Genomic DNA, 16,786 nt, shown 5'->3' with positions numbered 1-16,786 from the left:
TTAATTAAAATACAAAATGATAAAAACATAATAGCAGTTACTACAAGCAGGTCTGAACCTGTGAAGCCAAGTTCTGTCTGAATGAGGGACTCTTAAGTTCTTTACCACTTCCTAACCCTATCTAAAATTTCATACATGTTGCAGTGAATGGGGGAACTACTAAAGCTAAGTATCATTTCAGAACTGAATTCTTCCAGAAGATCTGTGAGTGAATCAGATTAATGACTTCAAAAGGTTTCTCGAATTTTGGATATTTTTCGGGATTGTGCACAGGAGTTGGAGTTTCTTTGTGATGGTTTGAATGGGATCCCTGGCTAATTGTGGGTATAGGACTACATGATATCCTCTTTGTGACATTTTTGGGTGGTTTAAGTGGCTAGGATTTCCTAGAGGAATTATGTCATTGGCTATAATTTAGGGTGACAGAAGCCAGGTGCCATTTGCAGTAGACTCTGTGCTTCATGTTTACTGCCTAACATGAGAGCCACCAGGTCTCTGCTTTCTGTTTGGTTGTCCTTTCCTCCTGCAGCCATGCTCCTCTGTCATGGCCTTGAAGGACTGTAATCCCTCTACATCTCTAAGTCCTAAGTAAACATTTACTTTTATAAGTTTCCTTGGTTCTGGTGTTGATTTAAAGCAATGGAAAAATGACTAAGGGAAGAAGTTGGTGCAAAGACGGATCTTAGTTAATAAAATGCCTCCATCAGATTGGTCTAGTGTGTAGGGAAGTCTAAGGTATATTGTCTTAATGATGCATTTTTAGGGCACTTATCTCCATGATGGTCCCACCTTTGATCTATTAGTCAGACAAAGAAAGATATGAGGTGCAGGACAGGAGGCAGAACTACTCAGCTTCTGCTTCAGTTCTTGCCTCCAGGTTCCTGCCCTGCTTTGCTTTGGGCCATGAGATTTTTCAGTAGTTAACTGGTAAGTGGAAGTCTTTCATGAAGTGTAACCTGCCTTCCAAAGCTGCTTTTAATCAGTGTTTTGACACAGAAATAGCTATTATTCACTATATCACATATGGTCATATATGTCATATTGTTATAAATATATATATAACTTAAGAAAATGCATTTTTCTGTGACCACAAGTGAAGTTGGGTGAATATTTTATAATTATATTAGAATATCCACTATGAAGCACAACTATCATGTGCCCTAAAGTAGATCTACAATTAAAAAAAAACACCAGGGAGACCGCGTCTGTGCCGTCGCTGAGAGAGGTTCTTCCATCTGAGCTGCCCTTCAAACCTCTGCCGCCATGGCCTGCAGACCTAGAAGCCCACCCCGTTATGGGAGTCGCTGCGACAGCGGTGTGAGCCCGCGGTCCCCTGCGAGATGGAGTCTCAGACGGAAGCGCAGAGCGGACAGAAGGGACCGGAAGCCTGAGGACTCCGAGGAGGGTGAGCTCCAGACTGCGGACTATCGACCTGAAAGCTTTACAACTCCTGAAGGCCATAAGCCCCGTTCTAGATGTTCTGACTGGGCAAGTGCAGTCGAAGAAGATGAAATGAGGACCAAAGTTAACAAAGAGATTGCAAGGTACAAAAGAAAACTACTCATAAATGACTTTGGAAGAGAGAGAAAATCATCATCAGGAAGTTCTGATTCGAAGGAGTCTATGTCTTCAGTGCCTGCTGATGTGGAGACGGATGAAAGTGTCTTGATGAGAAGACAGAAGCAGATCAACTATGGGAAGAACACTATTGCCTATGACCGATACATCAAAGAGGTCCCCAGACACCTGCGACAACCTGGAATCCATCCCAGGACACCCAACGAATTTAAGAAGTATAGCCGGCGATCATGGGACCAACAAATTAAACTCTGGAAGGTGGCTTTGCATTTTTGGGATCCTCCTGCTGAAGAAGGATGTAATTTGCAAGAAATACAACCTGTAGATCTTGGGGAAATGGAGACAGAATTTACAGAAAGCAGCTCTGAATCCCAGACAAGTTCACAGGATAACTTTGATGTATATGCTGGCACACCCACCAAAGTCAGACATGTGGACTGCCAAGTGGAGTATGAGTTTGATTTGGAAGCTTGTTTAACTGAACCTTTGAAAGATTTCTCTGCAATGAGTTAACTACCACCTGGTGGTTACTCTGGGAAATACTTGGCTCTGCCTGGCCACCTGGAAGGCATGAGTTGCTGTGTATTTGTATTTGTTTTCTCTGTTAAGAGTTTATTTTCTCATGATAAATTGTTTTTCTTGCCTTATTTTTATGTATGGTGAATGTGTTACGCATGTTTTCAATTGTAAATGAAGCTAAATCCAATGAAGACTTAACCCTATTATTTTTCTACGCTAAGTTAGACAACAGAATACTTGTGGTTTTCTACAAGAACTTGAGACTTCAGATGCCATTTTTTAAATGGGTTGGCAGTGGATTTTAACCATGTGCTTATGGGACCAATTTAGAATCAGCTGCCTTTTAGGTAACTGATAAAGAATTCTCAGTCAGGCAGCTGCAGTGACATTGTAAAAACTTATTTTCTGGTCTTTTTATCAATGTGAATGTAGTTTTCCCTCATACGGAGCTCTGAACAAAGATGTTAAGCTATTATATTAATGGTCTTTATGTGAGTTATATAGTCTTAATTTGGAACTTGAAATAGCATTAGTGTGAGGTAAGTATCTTAGTACATGCTCTATGAGAGTTGAGTTAGAAGAGGGGGATCTAAAAAGAACATTTTTTTTAGTGTTCAGTTAATTTACCATGTAATATTGCTGTAAATGATAATGTGTACAGATACTCTGTTCATGTATTCAATTGTAAACTTATCAATATTTGTAATTCTATTGCTTTTGTATGGAATGATAATTGCAAAAATAAAGATGCTTTAACTCATTAAAAAAAAACACCAGGTAACTGGGATTTTTTTCATTCATTTTCACTGTAATCTTCTTGGATTATCACTAAACATATCTTTGGCTAGAACAGCATCTATATCTGAAAATAAAGAAATGACCAAAGTGAAAGTGTTTACTTACTTCAAACAACATTAACACTCTCCCTTCCCATTCGTTCCTGAAATAGATCAATGCATCTCTCACTCCAGAAGAATTCAAGCCTAGGGTGTCCTTTAACATCAGTGACCTTGCAGGGGCATTCCCAATTCCTGGATCACAACGAGGACTTTGTTTCCACAGGGGAAAATCAGATTCCCTTACCTTTTGGTAGAGGTCACTCCCAAATATTTTTAAGTTCATACAAGTTGAATCCCACAGCACATGAGGGGCTATGCGGATAGATAGGATGAAGGTATCAAACTGACTCAACGGAGAGTTTTTAATTTTTGAGAGCACATGTATAAGTAGTTTTTGCAGAAGGTAGTTTTGTTTTGGCATCTTCAAAAGATTACTATATATAGAAAAAGAAAAATAGTGCTGTTGATTGTCTTGCAAGTAATGTTAAATCCAAAATGTAAATACAAAGAAAATTTGGGGTAAACTTTTTTGTAGACCAGTTCACAGTATAATCAGAATTCAAAAGAAGTAAGAATTTACATGTAAAGTATTGCCTAAAATATATTCTGCAAATCACTCCTCATAGAATTCTGGGAAATTGTTAAAAATTAAGTATAAATTTATATGTACTATATGTATGACTACTAAATAGAGAACCCAGAAGAAGGTGTCAGGTTTCCTGGAATTAGAATGAATGAAGATTGCTGCAGGCCACGTGTGTTCTGTGTATGGAAACATCCAGTGTTGTTAAAGAGTGAAACATCTTTCTGACCACAGTCAGGACACTCTTAATATTTAATGCACTGTGAATACATGTGACACTCTTGTGACACTCTAGAACATAAGGAGCAGAAAGCACACTAGTGACCTTCAGAATGCAGAAAAAAGGGCTTCTGCTATAGGAAAGCAGGGATGCTGGGTTCCTGGATAGCAATAGGAAATCAAAGCTCCAGTTACCTAAGAAATCATTCTATGGACTATCATACAGGAATATGATTCAAAGAAGTCAAAGCTATACCTGATCCAGACTTCTCTAGGTAGTTATAGTTTAGAAAGACAGACTCAGTGATAGCTTCATGCTCTAAGCAATGACATATATTTAACATGTGAAATATTCATAATACCATGATAATATTAGAAGACAAATGACACACAAGTATTATACACACATAGTTCCTTCAATTTGTCTCTTTAAGGCACCCAAACTTGGATGACCTGCACACAACTGTGTAGCATAGACTGTCCTCTAAACCATGACAGTTATAAACGACTCTCAAGTGGGGGGACTCCAGACATGGCCCAACACTCTTGCTTGAGGAATGCACCTGTTTATAAAGTGACTATTCATGGCTCAGCAAAGGATATTTCTTCTCATGGAACATCATTCCAGTTTATAATCCTGGATTTACAAGTCTATGTACATTTAAAATACATTGATTATATATATATATATATATATATATCTTTGTGCAGTTCCCCAAGTGCTTATTGTATCTTTACCTTTGAATAGCAGATATTTGTCCAGCTAAAGATGCTTCACTGGTAACACTAAGCCAATTTTCATATAAATCTGAAGACAATAAGCTTCCTTGTATATTTCTAATAAAATCCTTTTACAATGAAAAAAACAAGGTTATTGTCAATGTATATTTGTAGAAATTACTTGAGAAATATTTTTGTTGAAATATAGCATTTTAGGTCAATGATTTTTAACTGGTATGTCACAATCCTTTTGTGGGTCAAATATTACATATCTTACATGATTAGATAGTTTGTACAATATACATTATAATTCATAATAGTAGCAGAAGCTCAGTTATGAAATAAAAAAAATGATGTCATGGTTAAGGATTGCCACAGCATGAACTATATTAATGTCACAGGAACAAGAAGACTAAAAATATTGGTCGAGATCCTACTTCCTTAAGAAATTCCCAACATGTCACCTACCCAAAATATTGGCTCAAAAATGGAACTTATGTGTTCTTACCTAAGACTAGGATCAAAAATCAGAGTTCTGGCTGATATTATCAATTGAATAAACCTACTGTCTGTTAAAATTTCCTTCCCTGACTTCTTGTCCATACGACTACCTGCAATCAGAGATTTGTACTCCACAGCCTGAAGCTTTGTCTATCTCAAAGGATGCCAGTTCCTATGTGGGACATCCAGAGAGGAACCTCATAACTGCTCTCATAGGCTTCACCTGGAAGCTGACTAAAACAGATAAAGAGACCGGAACCAAACATTGGAAGGAGCTAGGGACTCTTATGGAAGAGTTAGGGAAAGAATTCAGGGTCCCGTAGAAGATAGGGAGTCCACAGGAAGACCAAGATTCAACTAACCTGGACAATAGGGAGCTACCAAAGAAATGATCACCAACCAAAAAGCATACAGAAGGTGCAATATGACCTTTGGTACATATGGATCCAATGTGAAGATGAGTCTCCATGTGGGTCACCAAGCAGGTGGAGCAGGGGCTATTCATAGAGCTGTAGACTATCGGTGGAAGCCCTTCACCAACTGACCAAATAGGAGAAGATGTGCTAACCAAGAAGAGAGTTGATAAGCCCGGGTGCTAGGATAACCAATGGCCCTAACCTGCTCAGAGGAGATGGGACGAGACTCTGAATGGTGAAGAGGTAGGGGGCAGCCTTTACATTTTAAAATGAATAAATTAATAAACAAAAATAGATAAATAAGTGGATATAATAATAATAACAAACAGTAAAAACTAAATAGTAACTATTAAAGTAAAAAGAAAAGCAAAGTATGCCTCCTCACAATACGTAACCATAAGAAAATGGCAGGGCCAGGAAATAACTCATTCTGCTTTTATACTTTTGGTAAATCTGTATTTTATTTCACAGTGAATAAAGCTGTAATGTACACGTATACCTCGGCCACAGACAACCCTGAATAGTGGTGAAATTTCTTACCTGATTACCCTGTTTTATATGAGAGGTCTCACAGTTTCACATAAATTCCTTTAAATTTGTAAATATTTAACTATTTACATTTATTACAAGCAGAAGCTTGGTTGAAGGATAGAAAAGTATCTGTGTTTATGAAAAACCACAATTATCTTCAAGTTTTACCAAAGATAGCAAATCAGTAGTATGGAAGATTCCCATGTGCTCCTGTACCTTTAAATTGCTATGAATACACATGGCCACCTTCAGTTACTGATCTTTACTTTCCTCCCCATGATGTGGTCCCAGGTTTCTGGCAATGAAATTCAGATGCACTTTGCAAGCTCAATGGCCGAGGAGGGATCATTTGATACCTTTGCCAATTATTAAGCCTGCCTGCTCTCAGAGCAATCTCTTTTGGCTTCTAGTCTGGGGCCATAGCTCCACTGTCTACTGAGAGGCAAATTCATGTCATGGTCCAAATAAAAATAAAACAGTGACATCTACTCCCGAGTAACTGCTGCCCACTGATAAGTTGAGCATGGTAAACTATTTAGAAGTAGGTTTGGCTAATTCTTCATTAGTTCACATGGGGTGAGGATGGTAATATCTAGCAAAAGTAAAAGTTCTGGTTCATGTTTTGGTAGAAAAAGCAATTTCACATTTCTACTGGACAGAGGACAGCAGCCAATTCATAACCTATTATAGGTCTGTATTAGACCAGCTCTTTTGTACTGTTGTTAATTATGAGGAATATTACTTGGTAAGTATGATTTAAGACATGCATTTTGTAAAACACTATTTTACCACTTTTATTGCTTGTTAGACTATTAATTCACATGGTATGCTCAGAGGTGGAATCAGTGGGAACATTTGTAATGCTAAACAAGACCCATCTAATATATATAAAGAAGTTAACTTTTAATAGAAACTGTTCAGCCCTGTCTTTGTGATGAATCTTTGAGCTTGTCAGACTTTTACCTATCATATCTCTTTTTATTGTATATTCTCTGAATTTACATTTCAAATGTTATCCCCTATCCCCTCCCCCAATCCCCTCCTCCACTCAACTTGATTCCATGAAGGTTCACCCTCTCCACCTCGGTGCCCTGGCATTCCCCTGTACTGGGAAAATTTGTCTTCACAGAACCAAAGGCCCCTTCTCCCATTGATGCCAGATACTGCTATCCTCTGCTACATATGCGACTGCAGCCATGTGTCTCTCCATGTGTGCTCACCCCTACCATGCCTCTTCTCTGGAGGCCTTGTTTCTATAGTTCAAGGAAGCTGTCAGCATTTTGTGCATGTGTGCTTTCTGTCTAGAGGGGTGCTGAATGCTTGTGATGCGTAGCCATTACTTACCTTTAAAACTGATGCAATGGTGAGTACAGACCATTTGTCCAAGTTAATCTGTTGTTCCATGAAAATCTTATCCCTCAGGCGCCAGAATGATCTTCCGGATTGAAACCTAAAGATTTCGTTTGAAGTTTGACCCTTTTTCTCAATAATTGAAAGCATATCCTGTGTAAAGACAAGCTTCTATTATTACAGATCCAAACATGCGAAGCACAAATATGTCTTTTATTGTGACCCAGAGCCATGGCAATATTGGATGCAGAGCTACAACTGAGGGGAATGAAGAAGACATTTAGCTTTTTTTTTTTTTTTAAGCTTCCGAATATATTTTCTTCCACAATCCATTTTCTCAATTTAAAACATCAGGGTTTTCTTAGAATCTTATGATTCTCAGGACTGAATCACACTTCTACTCCCCAAAGCATTTTATGAATGGTCATCTCTCATCTTTTTTCTTTTGTACTATGAATGTCTTTCCCAATCATTCCATTCTAAGTGACTTTGGGATATTTTTCTATCAGAGATCAAATCACTATTTAACATGAATCCTAACATTTGTGTTTTTAAGAAAGCTTTTGTTTCACTATACATCTTAGAGTTTTATTTCCTTTATAACTTATTTTTTAATATCTATGTCTATATATGCAGTTATATTTATGAGCCTAAGTATATTTCACGATTCTTCCATGGTTCTGCACTGTGAAAATAATGACCACACACAGATTCACTTCATATTTTCTCTATTTACAATTTATTACATGATTACAATCATTGTTAACAAAAAAATTATGCTCTAAAATACCTAAGGAACTGATAGTAATTCTCATGTCTGACATGATAAACTTGTTCACATTCAGAATAAATTCCTGACACAGACATATTTCAAAAATAGATGCTAGAGAGTAAATAAATACTTCCAATAAACTTATAGAAGCTTATTTAAAATATACTAAGTCATAGTGGGTAAAATTTACATATAGCTCACTGGGTTAAAAGATTAATGTAGAGCAAAGAACATGTATATCTAATTCATTGATTATAACAAATGTCTATAGATATTTTTAATTATAAGTTTGAGTAAATTCACGGGCTGTGCTTTTAAAGTAGACTCTACAGTAATATGGAGTCATAACTCAGCAGAGAAAAACTGATAATTGGGGAGTTAGTGGAGGCACTTTAATAGATCCATTTCACCCAACAAGCTGGTTATTTTGGGTCTATGCTGAAACCAGTGCAAAATATGAAAATACTATTAAGATCAAAACCTCAGGTGACAGTAGATGCTGGTGAGGATGTGAAGAAAGAGGAACACTCCTCGACTATTGATTAGATTTAAGCTGGTACAAACACTCTGGAAATACGACTAGTGGTTCCTCAGAATATTGAACATAGTACTACTTGAGGACCCAGCTATACCACTCCTGGGCATGTACCCAAAAGATTCTCCAACATACAATAAGAACACACACTCCACCATGTTCAACTTTTCATTAGATGACTCAAAACTTTGGTGGGACTTATTTCTACCTTCAAAGAACTTTACCCTCATGAATAGGTTATCTATACATTCATCAGTTTGATGACATAATTTACTTAAAACAAAGCTTCCCAGAAATTAGGTGAAATTGGACAGCTGTGGAAACCCAAATTGAAACTCACTAGTATCCGAGCAGGCAGAATTCCACCTTCGTAAGCACTAGAATAAAAGTTATCAAAGAGCGTGTGTTTCTGTGGTGCTGGTGGATTTTTAGAAGGTGCTGCCTGGGAGGAGGGTGCCTCATCTTTAGATCTCTCCAAATCTAAGAAAGAAGGGAAAGCATCGTTGGTTGTGATTGAAATCACTTAGCCTCTGCATGCCATTAGTGTTCTACAGCCTGCATGTCTTATGCATCACCACAAACACACAGAAAATACCTATTCAAAATCACAACTTCTATCTATATATTAGTTGCATTTTTCATAAGGCACTGGATATCTAGTTGCATATGGCCCATGATTCTGGAATAAACGGTAATCTCCTCTGTCTGCCTTGAAAGCTGTGCATTTAGGTGTTGGAGTCAAGACATAATACAGTACCAATCTTTTAGCCTACTGCATGAATTTTGACTGCACAACCTTGGAAACTGTAAATTAATGGCAGACTCTGCACTTCATAACACTCCCCTCACTGCACTTCTGTTAGAGCCCTCGGCTCTCCCGCCCTGAGCTAAGAGCTCACACCTGAGATCATAGTGTCTAGAGCTCCCGTATGGCTAAGTTATGCTGGACCTTAAGACCTGCAGAAAGAAAAGCATGATAGCACATGCCTTTATTCCCAGATCTCAGAAGCAGAGCCAAGAGGACCTCTGTGAGTTTGAGGTCTGCCTCTTCTACACAGGAATTTCAGAACAGCCAGGGCTTTTACACAGAGAAAACACAATTTGGTATGAAATTGCTAATCTATGTATTATACAGATATAAGTTAATATTCAACTTATCAAATTAAGTGACATATCCTTAATTTATTAATTGATTTCATTTCTGAGATTTACCTTTTGCATAATCCCAGGGCCATTGGAAAGGGGCACCAAAAATTGGAGGCACTTTCCCACAATGGGATACTATCGATACGCACAGGTGAAGTTTTCCTTCACATGGTTAGGTAAATTTTTTATTGTCGTTTGTTAGAATTTATATTCTCAGTGGTAAATGATTCTACCTTTGAAGCTATTAAAGTAGAACAAGTATACACACCTGTCATGCCTCCATCCGGAAGAGGAGCAGCAGGATTTCTCAGCACTACATCATTGCCAGGGGTGCATGACTTCCCACCTGGGGAGCTGCTGAGTCCATGTTCTCTTTCCCTTATGTTCCCGATCTCTGATGGAGTATCCAAAAAACATGAGGGCTTCACTCCACTTGGGTAAAAGAGTGATGTTTCATACTGAAATAAAACCACATCCTCTCCAAATATTTCTGGAGAGTTTTGGATCATAAATTTTACCAGAGCGATCTGTGAAAAACAGGGAAAGACAGAGGGTTTCTGTCATTTTGCATGGGTTCAATTCACATTTAATTATGAGTCTTGGCAGCTAAGAATATGTAGTTCAAAACTGAAAAAATGTCAGCGTTTACACATTTACTGGGGGATTTTTGATAGATGTTTCTGAAATAAGATGTTCAAGTGTGATCATCACAGCTCAGTATTATGGAAGAGGATGATTTCCAGTTTTCACATTGTGATGGCTACTATGTGGTACACACTGTCCACCTGAGTAACTGTGGTTGCCTGTGACACGTTCATGGCTGTGCATATTTCTAAGGATGCTATTAGAAAGGCACAACTAAAGAGGGAAGATGAACTCTGATGTGGGCACCATGCTACTGAATGTTCCCATGGCCTGACTAAAAAGCAAGGGTCAGGCAAACCCTTCTGAGCAGTAATGTTCACTTGTCTCTGATGGCTCAGTGCAGATGCAAAAGTAACAGCTTGATTCTCAGGTTTATTATGTTGTGAGGCATTTGAAACAATGCCTATTTGGAAGAAATTGGATAGTTATGGATCTTCAATTGCAAGTTCTTTGGAACACTATCCTTTTCTTCTGATATTTGATCCTATACAGTATGAGGAATATTTTTTTCTCAGTTTGGGTTTCCTCCAATATATTCTGGACAGGTCCAGGGGCAGTTGGTCAATTCATAATGAATCAGAAATTCAAATACTGAAAGTCAAAATAACCATTTTATCTCAATACCGTGTAAGTTTTGGTATTTTATTACAGCATTTGAAAGGCAGCTACTATAGAAAAGTAAACTCTAAACAAATTGTAACCAGCATCAAGAGGTCAAGGGTTTATGTAATCACACTATCAGGAGTCCTAACAATCATATCTGATAAAAACAATCCAAATTTTATTGCCTTGGTTTTCTTGGAAAGACCACTTTGAAAACAAGTAGAATTTTACACATTCCTCACTGATTTTGTCAGATCTTGATTGCTAACCTATTTCCCAGGATTATTGTCGCATTTCACAGTATCTGTTCTCACTGGGATAGTGTAAGGATATTGTAACCACAATGACAAAGACTGGGTCATTGGGCTCAATTGCCCATGGATCTTTTACTCTCTTAAAATGCACCAATGATTCTTTTGCTTCAGAAGGACACCATTTAAAGGTGTTCTTCTCTTACAAAATAAAACAACACTAAATCAAAAGCAATCAACAACAACAACAACAAAATAACACAGACTCTCAGGATAATCCAGTATTCCTGTCTCCTTGTATAGGCTTATCAAAGCTAGGCTTAAAGTTAATTTCTAATTACCTTTCTTGTGATATCATTTGTCAGTCCATTGTGGTAGCTGGGAAGGCATAAGATATATGGTGCAATGGCCATAGACAGACGATAAGATGACATCTTAGTAACACGCGAATTTTTTTCAATTTGGTATAATATTCTAAAAAGTTGTATCAGAAGAGCTGCGTTTGATGGTGGTAGTTTTTCTAAAAGACTGAACAAAGAGACAGTTATTTTAAAACAAGTTTACTCAATTTGTAAACATGAAAAAAGGGGGACTGAGTAATTGTATATTCTATATAGACCTCCATGAATAAAATGAAAGTAAGAATGTATGTTCAAAATATTTCTTGAAATATTTACCTAGAGTCAGGAGCAAAATGAAGAATTTAACAGGAATACAAAGCTAAGATTATAAGAATGGTCCACTGTGACTCCCCAAGTCACACTTCTGTTTGAAAATGCCTCCCATGTTTGTGAACTAATGAAACCCTTTTCTGTCAATTAGTATTTTGGTGAATATTTCTGTAATATATAATCTCTAATGTGTGTAAGCAAATATTACTTCATTTCATTGATGTTGTTCACACAATTTGCTTGTCATTACCTCTGCACTGCTGCTATTTTCTCCTTGTCATTGTCCTTTTCGTTTATTGCAAGCCATTGGTCATTTAACTTAGAAGTGAGCAGACTCCCTTTGATCTTTAAAAGAAATTCCTTATATAGAGAGAAAACATATTTTGCAGAAAACATAAATTATGGAGATTACTCAAAACATAGTCAACTCTAAAATTTAGGTCAGATCAAACTTGCTTCACAGCTCTTAAACTTTCCCCTATTTAAAACAGTGACCTATATCTAGGTCCAGTAAGTTTCCATTCAAAAGTAAAAAACAAAGAGCAGAATTTTAGAAGTTCTTCGATTACAGAAAAATCTCTAGCTCTACATGTCTCTCATGAACAGCTGAGCAAAGTAGGACTCATAAGAGATCAATACATCAGAACAAATACTATTTTCAAATGACAGGAATATACAGCATGGTAATGTAGATCATAGTAAATTACTATCTGATTTCTGAGGTGTAGAAAATCATGTTTATTACCGGAAGCATGGGATTCCATGAGGTCATGGCTCTTAGACAAGGTCCTATCACTGTTTTTCTAAACAAACATGATTCCCATGATTGCAAATATTTAAGCTAATAGTTAAAGATGATGTAGCCTTTACTTATATCTCAAAGAAGGTTCTCTTGGCAGTGGGTGAAGACTGTTACAGAAAACCACAGCTATTCAAGATATAGAGAAAGGAAATATCCTCTGTTTCTAAGCCCCACTGAGTACATATTACACACTAACTACTCATCCTTGGGCTCCAAAAATTGGTTATAAGAGTCAAAAAGATTATACACTAGAGGATCATCAAATGGGATTTTATACTGGGCCTTTTAGAAATGTGTGGGAGGCTTCACTTTTATACTCCAGCAATATAACATGCTTGTTAAAACAGTTTCTAAAAAAATATCATCCATGTTAGCAACAGTAACGGGTTAGAAGAAATGTTGGGATTGAATTTAAATTTCAATTAAATAAAAATATCATTCATGGTGCTGAAGGTACAGCAGAGTGATTAAGAACACCTGTTTCCAATTCCATAAAGAACTGGGTTGGAATTTTGATGGGGATTGCATTGAATCTGTAGATTGCTTTTGGTAAGATGGCCATTTTTGAGATGTTGATTTTTCCAATCCATGAGCATGGGAGATTTTTCCATTTTCTGAGATCCTCCTCAATTTCTTTCTTTAGAGGTTTGAAGTTCTTGTCATATAGGTCCTTACTTGCTTAGTTAGAGTCACACCAAGGTATTTCATAGTTTTTGTAACGATTGTGAAGGGTACATTTTCCCTAATTTCTTTCTCCACATGTTTGTCCTTTGAGTACAGGAAGGCTACTGATTTGTTTGAGTTAATTTTGTATCCAGCCACTTTGCTGAACTTGTTTATCAGCTGTAGGAGTTCTCTGGTGGAATTTTTGGGGTCACTCAAGTACACTATCATGTCATCGGCAAAGAGTGATGTTTTTATCTCTTCCTTTCCGATTTGTATCTCCTTGATCTCCTTTTGCTGTCTAATTGCTCCAGCCAGGACTTCCAGTACCATGTTGAATAGGTAGAAGGAGAGTGGGCAGCCTTGTCGAGTCCCTGATTTTAGTGGGATTGCTTCAAGTTTCTCGCCATTATGTTTGATGTTGGCTGTTGGTTTGCTGTATATTGCTTTTATTATGTTTAAGTATGGGCCTTGGATTCCTGTTTTTTCCAGGACTTTTAACATGAAGGGGTGTTGGATTTTGTCAAATGCTTTCTCAGCATCTAGTGAGATGGCCATGTGATTTTGGTCTTTGAGTTTGTTTATATGGTGGATTACGTTGATGGATTTCCTTATGTTAAACCATCCCTGCATCCCAGGGATGAAGCCTACTTGGTCATGATGAATGATCGTTTTGATGTGTTCTTGTATTCCGTTTGCAAGGATTTTGTTGAGTATTTTTGCATCAATTTTCATAAGTGAGATTGGTCTGAAGTTCTCTTTCCTTGTAGGGTCTTTGTGTGGTTTAGGTATGAGTGTTATTGTAGCCTCAAAAAAAATGAGTTGGGTAATATTCCATCTGATTCTATCTTTTGGAATAGTTTGGCGAGTATTGGTGTTATATCCTCAATAAAAAGTCTGATAAAATTCTGCACTGAACCCGTCTGGACCTGGGCTTTTTTTGGTTGGGAGGTTTTTGATGACTTCTTCTATGTCTTTAGGTGTTATAGGGTTATTTAGATAGTTTACTTGGTCCTGGTTTAACTCTGGGACCTTGTATCTGTCTAGGAATTCATCCATTTCCTCCAGATTTTCCAATTTTGTGGAGTATAAGTTTTTGTAGTAGGATCTGATGATTCCTTGAATTTCCTCAGTTTAAGTTGTTATGTCCCCACTTTCCTTTCTGATTTTGTTAATTTGTATACTCTCTCTTTGCCCTCTAGTTAGTCTGGCTAGGGGTTTATCAATCTTGTTGATTTTCTCAAAGAACCAACTCTTGGTTTTGTTGATTTTTTCAATGGTTCTTTTTGTTTCTATTTGGTCTAATTCTGCCCTAATTTTGATTATTTCTTGCCATCTACTCTTTTTGGCTATATCTGCTTCCTTTTGTTCTAGGGCTTTTAGCTGTGCTGTCAGGTTGCTGATGTGAGCTCTCTCCAGTTTCTTTTTGGAAGCACTTAGGGCTATGAGTTTTCCTCTCAATACTGCTTTCATTGCATCCCATAGGTTTGGGTATGTTGTGTTTTCATTTTCGTTGAATTCTAGAAAGTCCATAATTTCTTTCTTTATTTCTTCTTTGACCCTGTTATCCTTTAACAGCGCATTGTTTAGATTCCATGTGTATGTGGGCTTTTTGTTGTCTTTGTTGTTGTTAAAGACCAGCCATAGACCATGGTGATCTGAGAGGATGCATGGGAGTATCTCTATTAGATGAGAAAGTAGGGAAAACCTTAGAACACATAGGTACAGGAGAAAATTTCCTGAACAAAACACCAATGGCTCAAGCTCTAAAGTCAAAGATTAACAAATGGGACTTAATGAGATTGCAAAGTTTCTGTAAGGCTAAAGACATCGTCAAGAAAACAAAACGGCAACCAACAGAATGGGAAAAGATCTTTACTAACATGACATCAGATAGAGGCCTAATATCCAAGGTGTACAAGGAACTCAAAAAGCCAGACACCAGAGAATCAAATAACCCTATTAAAAAATGGGGTACAGAGCTAAACAAAACGTTTTCAGTTGAGGAACACCGAATGGCCAAGAAACACTTGAGGAAGTGTTCGACATCCTTAGCCATCAGGGAAATGCAAATCAAAACAACCCTGAGATTCCACCTCACACCAGTCAGATTGGCCAAGATCCAAAACTCAGATGACAGCAGATGCTGGCGAGGCTGCGGAGAAAGAGGAACACTTCTCCACTGTTGGTGGGGTTGCAAGCTAATACAACCACTCTGGAAATTTGTCTGGCGATACCTCAGAAAATTGGATATAGTACTACCTGAAGACCCAGCTATTCCACTTCTGGGCATATACCCCAGAGACACTTTAATACACAACAAAGATATATGCACCACAATGTTCATAGCGGCTCTATTTATAATAGCCAGAAGCTGGAAGGAACCCAGATGTCCTTCAGAAGATGAATGGATACAAAAATTTTGGTACATATACACAATGGAATACTACTCAGCCACCAGAAACAATGACTTAACCAAATTCTTAAGAAAATGGCTGCATCTAGAGAATATCATCCTGAGTCAGATAACCCAGTCACAAAAGAACAGACATAATATGCAGTCACTGATAGTGGGATGCTAACCCCAGAGGCTTGTACTCCCCCAGAAACAACTCACAGACTGTATGAAGTCCAAGAAATAAAGAAAACAAAAAAATATACATATATTTACAAAACAAGAAGACTTTGACTATTTCCATGTTGCGTTTTGTTTTGCATGTACACTCTACGCTTATTGTAACTATTAGGTTTTCAATGCATACTGTCAAGCCCTTGAAAAAAATCAAGTACTGACTAAAAAAATATATTCACATGGTTTTATGTAAATATTATCTCAATGTCTGAAAAAACAGTACTGACAAAAATGTATAATTTTAAGCAAAAAATGTTTAAAATCTGTATATTTATCTTTGTTTTGTAAAATAAAGTCGTTTAAAAAAAAGAACACCTGCTTCAGTCATGAGAACCTGCATTTGGGGATCAATGTTTTGTGAGACAAAGATAAGCAGATCATGAGATCATATCTGTTAGTATGGCAAAGAGACACATGAAGGAGTCACTTAGTGTATACTGAGGAAGAGAAATCTCTCTCTCAGAAAAAAGGAGAAAGTGACAGAGAATGAAGAACATTGGTAATCAAATGCATTTGACTAGGCATATGTAACAGGTGACTCCCTTATGCATGTATGAAGTGACCCTCCACATGGCCACATGATAAATGTCAAATGAAAAGATACTTAGTTACATTACTGCTCATTCTGGCTGGATTTTTGTTTGGATCCCTTTCCCTTACGTTGGGAACAGCAGAGGAATCTTTGAGCTTATTAGATGTCTCTTTCACACATCTACTATCACTCAAGGGAATGTATGATGAAGAAGACTATTCATGTAGACCCAGAGGTTTCTTGAGGGTGAACAATGCAAGGATGCCCCCTACCTTTAA

The 16,786-nt window shown here is 37.4% G+C and overlaps 1 protein-coding gene across 1 annotated transcript; it reads left to right on the top strand.

Moving 5' to 3' along the window:
* Positions 1-1,263: 1,263 nt before the first annotated feature.
* On the top strand, positions 1,264-2,091 carry LOC308425002 (histone RNA hairpin-binding protein-like; the record flags this gene model as incomplete). Its single annotated transcript, XM_080942620.1, has 1 exon — positions 1,264-2,091. The coding sequence occupies one exon, from the start codon at positions 1,264-1,266 to the stop codon at positions 2,089-2,091; it is 828 nt and encodes a 275-aa protein (XP_080798746.1).
* Between the last annotated feature and the right edge of the window lie 14,695 nt (positions 2,092-16,786).

The sequence above is a fragment of the Micromys minutus genome (genome assembly GCF_963924665.1).
Source record: "Micromys minutus genome assembly, contig: SUPER_9_unloc_1, whole genome shotgun sequence".
Lineage (NCBI taxonomy): Eukaryota > Metazoa > Chordata > Mammalia > Rodentia > Muridae > Micromys > Micromys minutus.
Note: the sequence above shows the minus strand (reverse complement) of the source record. Positions and strands in the feature narration are given on the sequence as shown.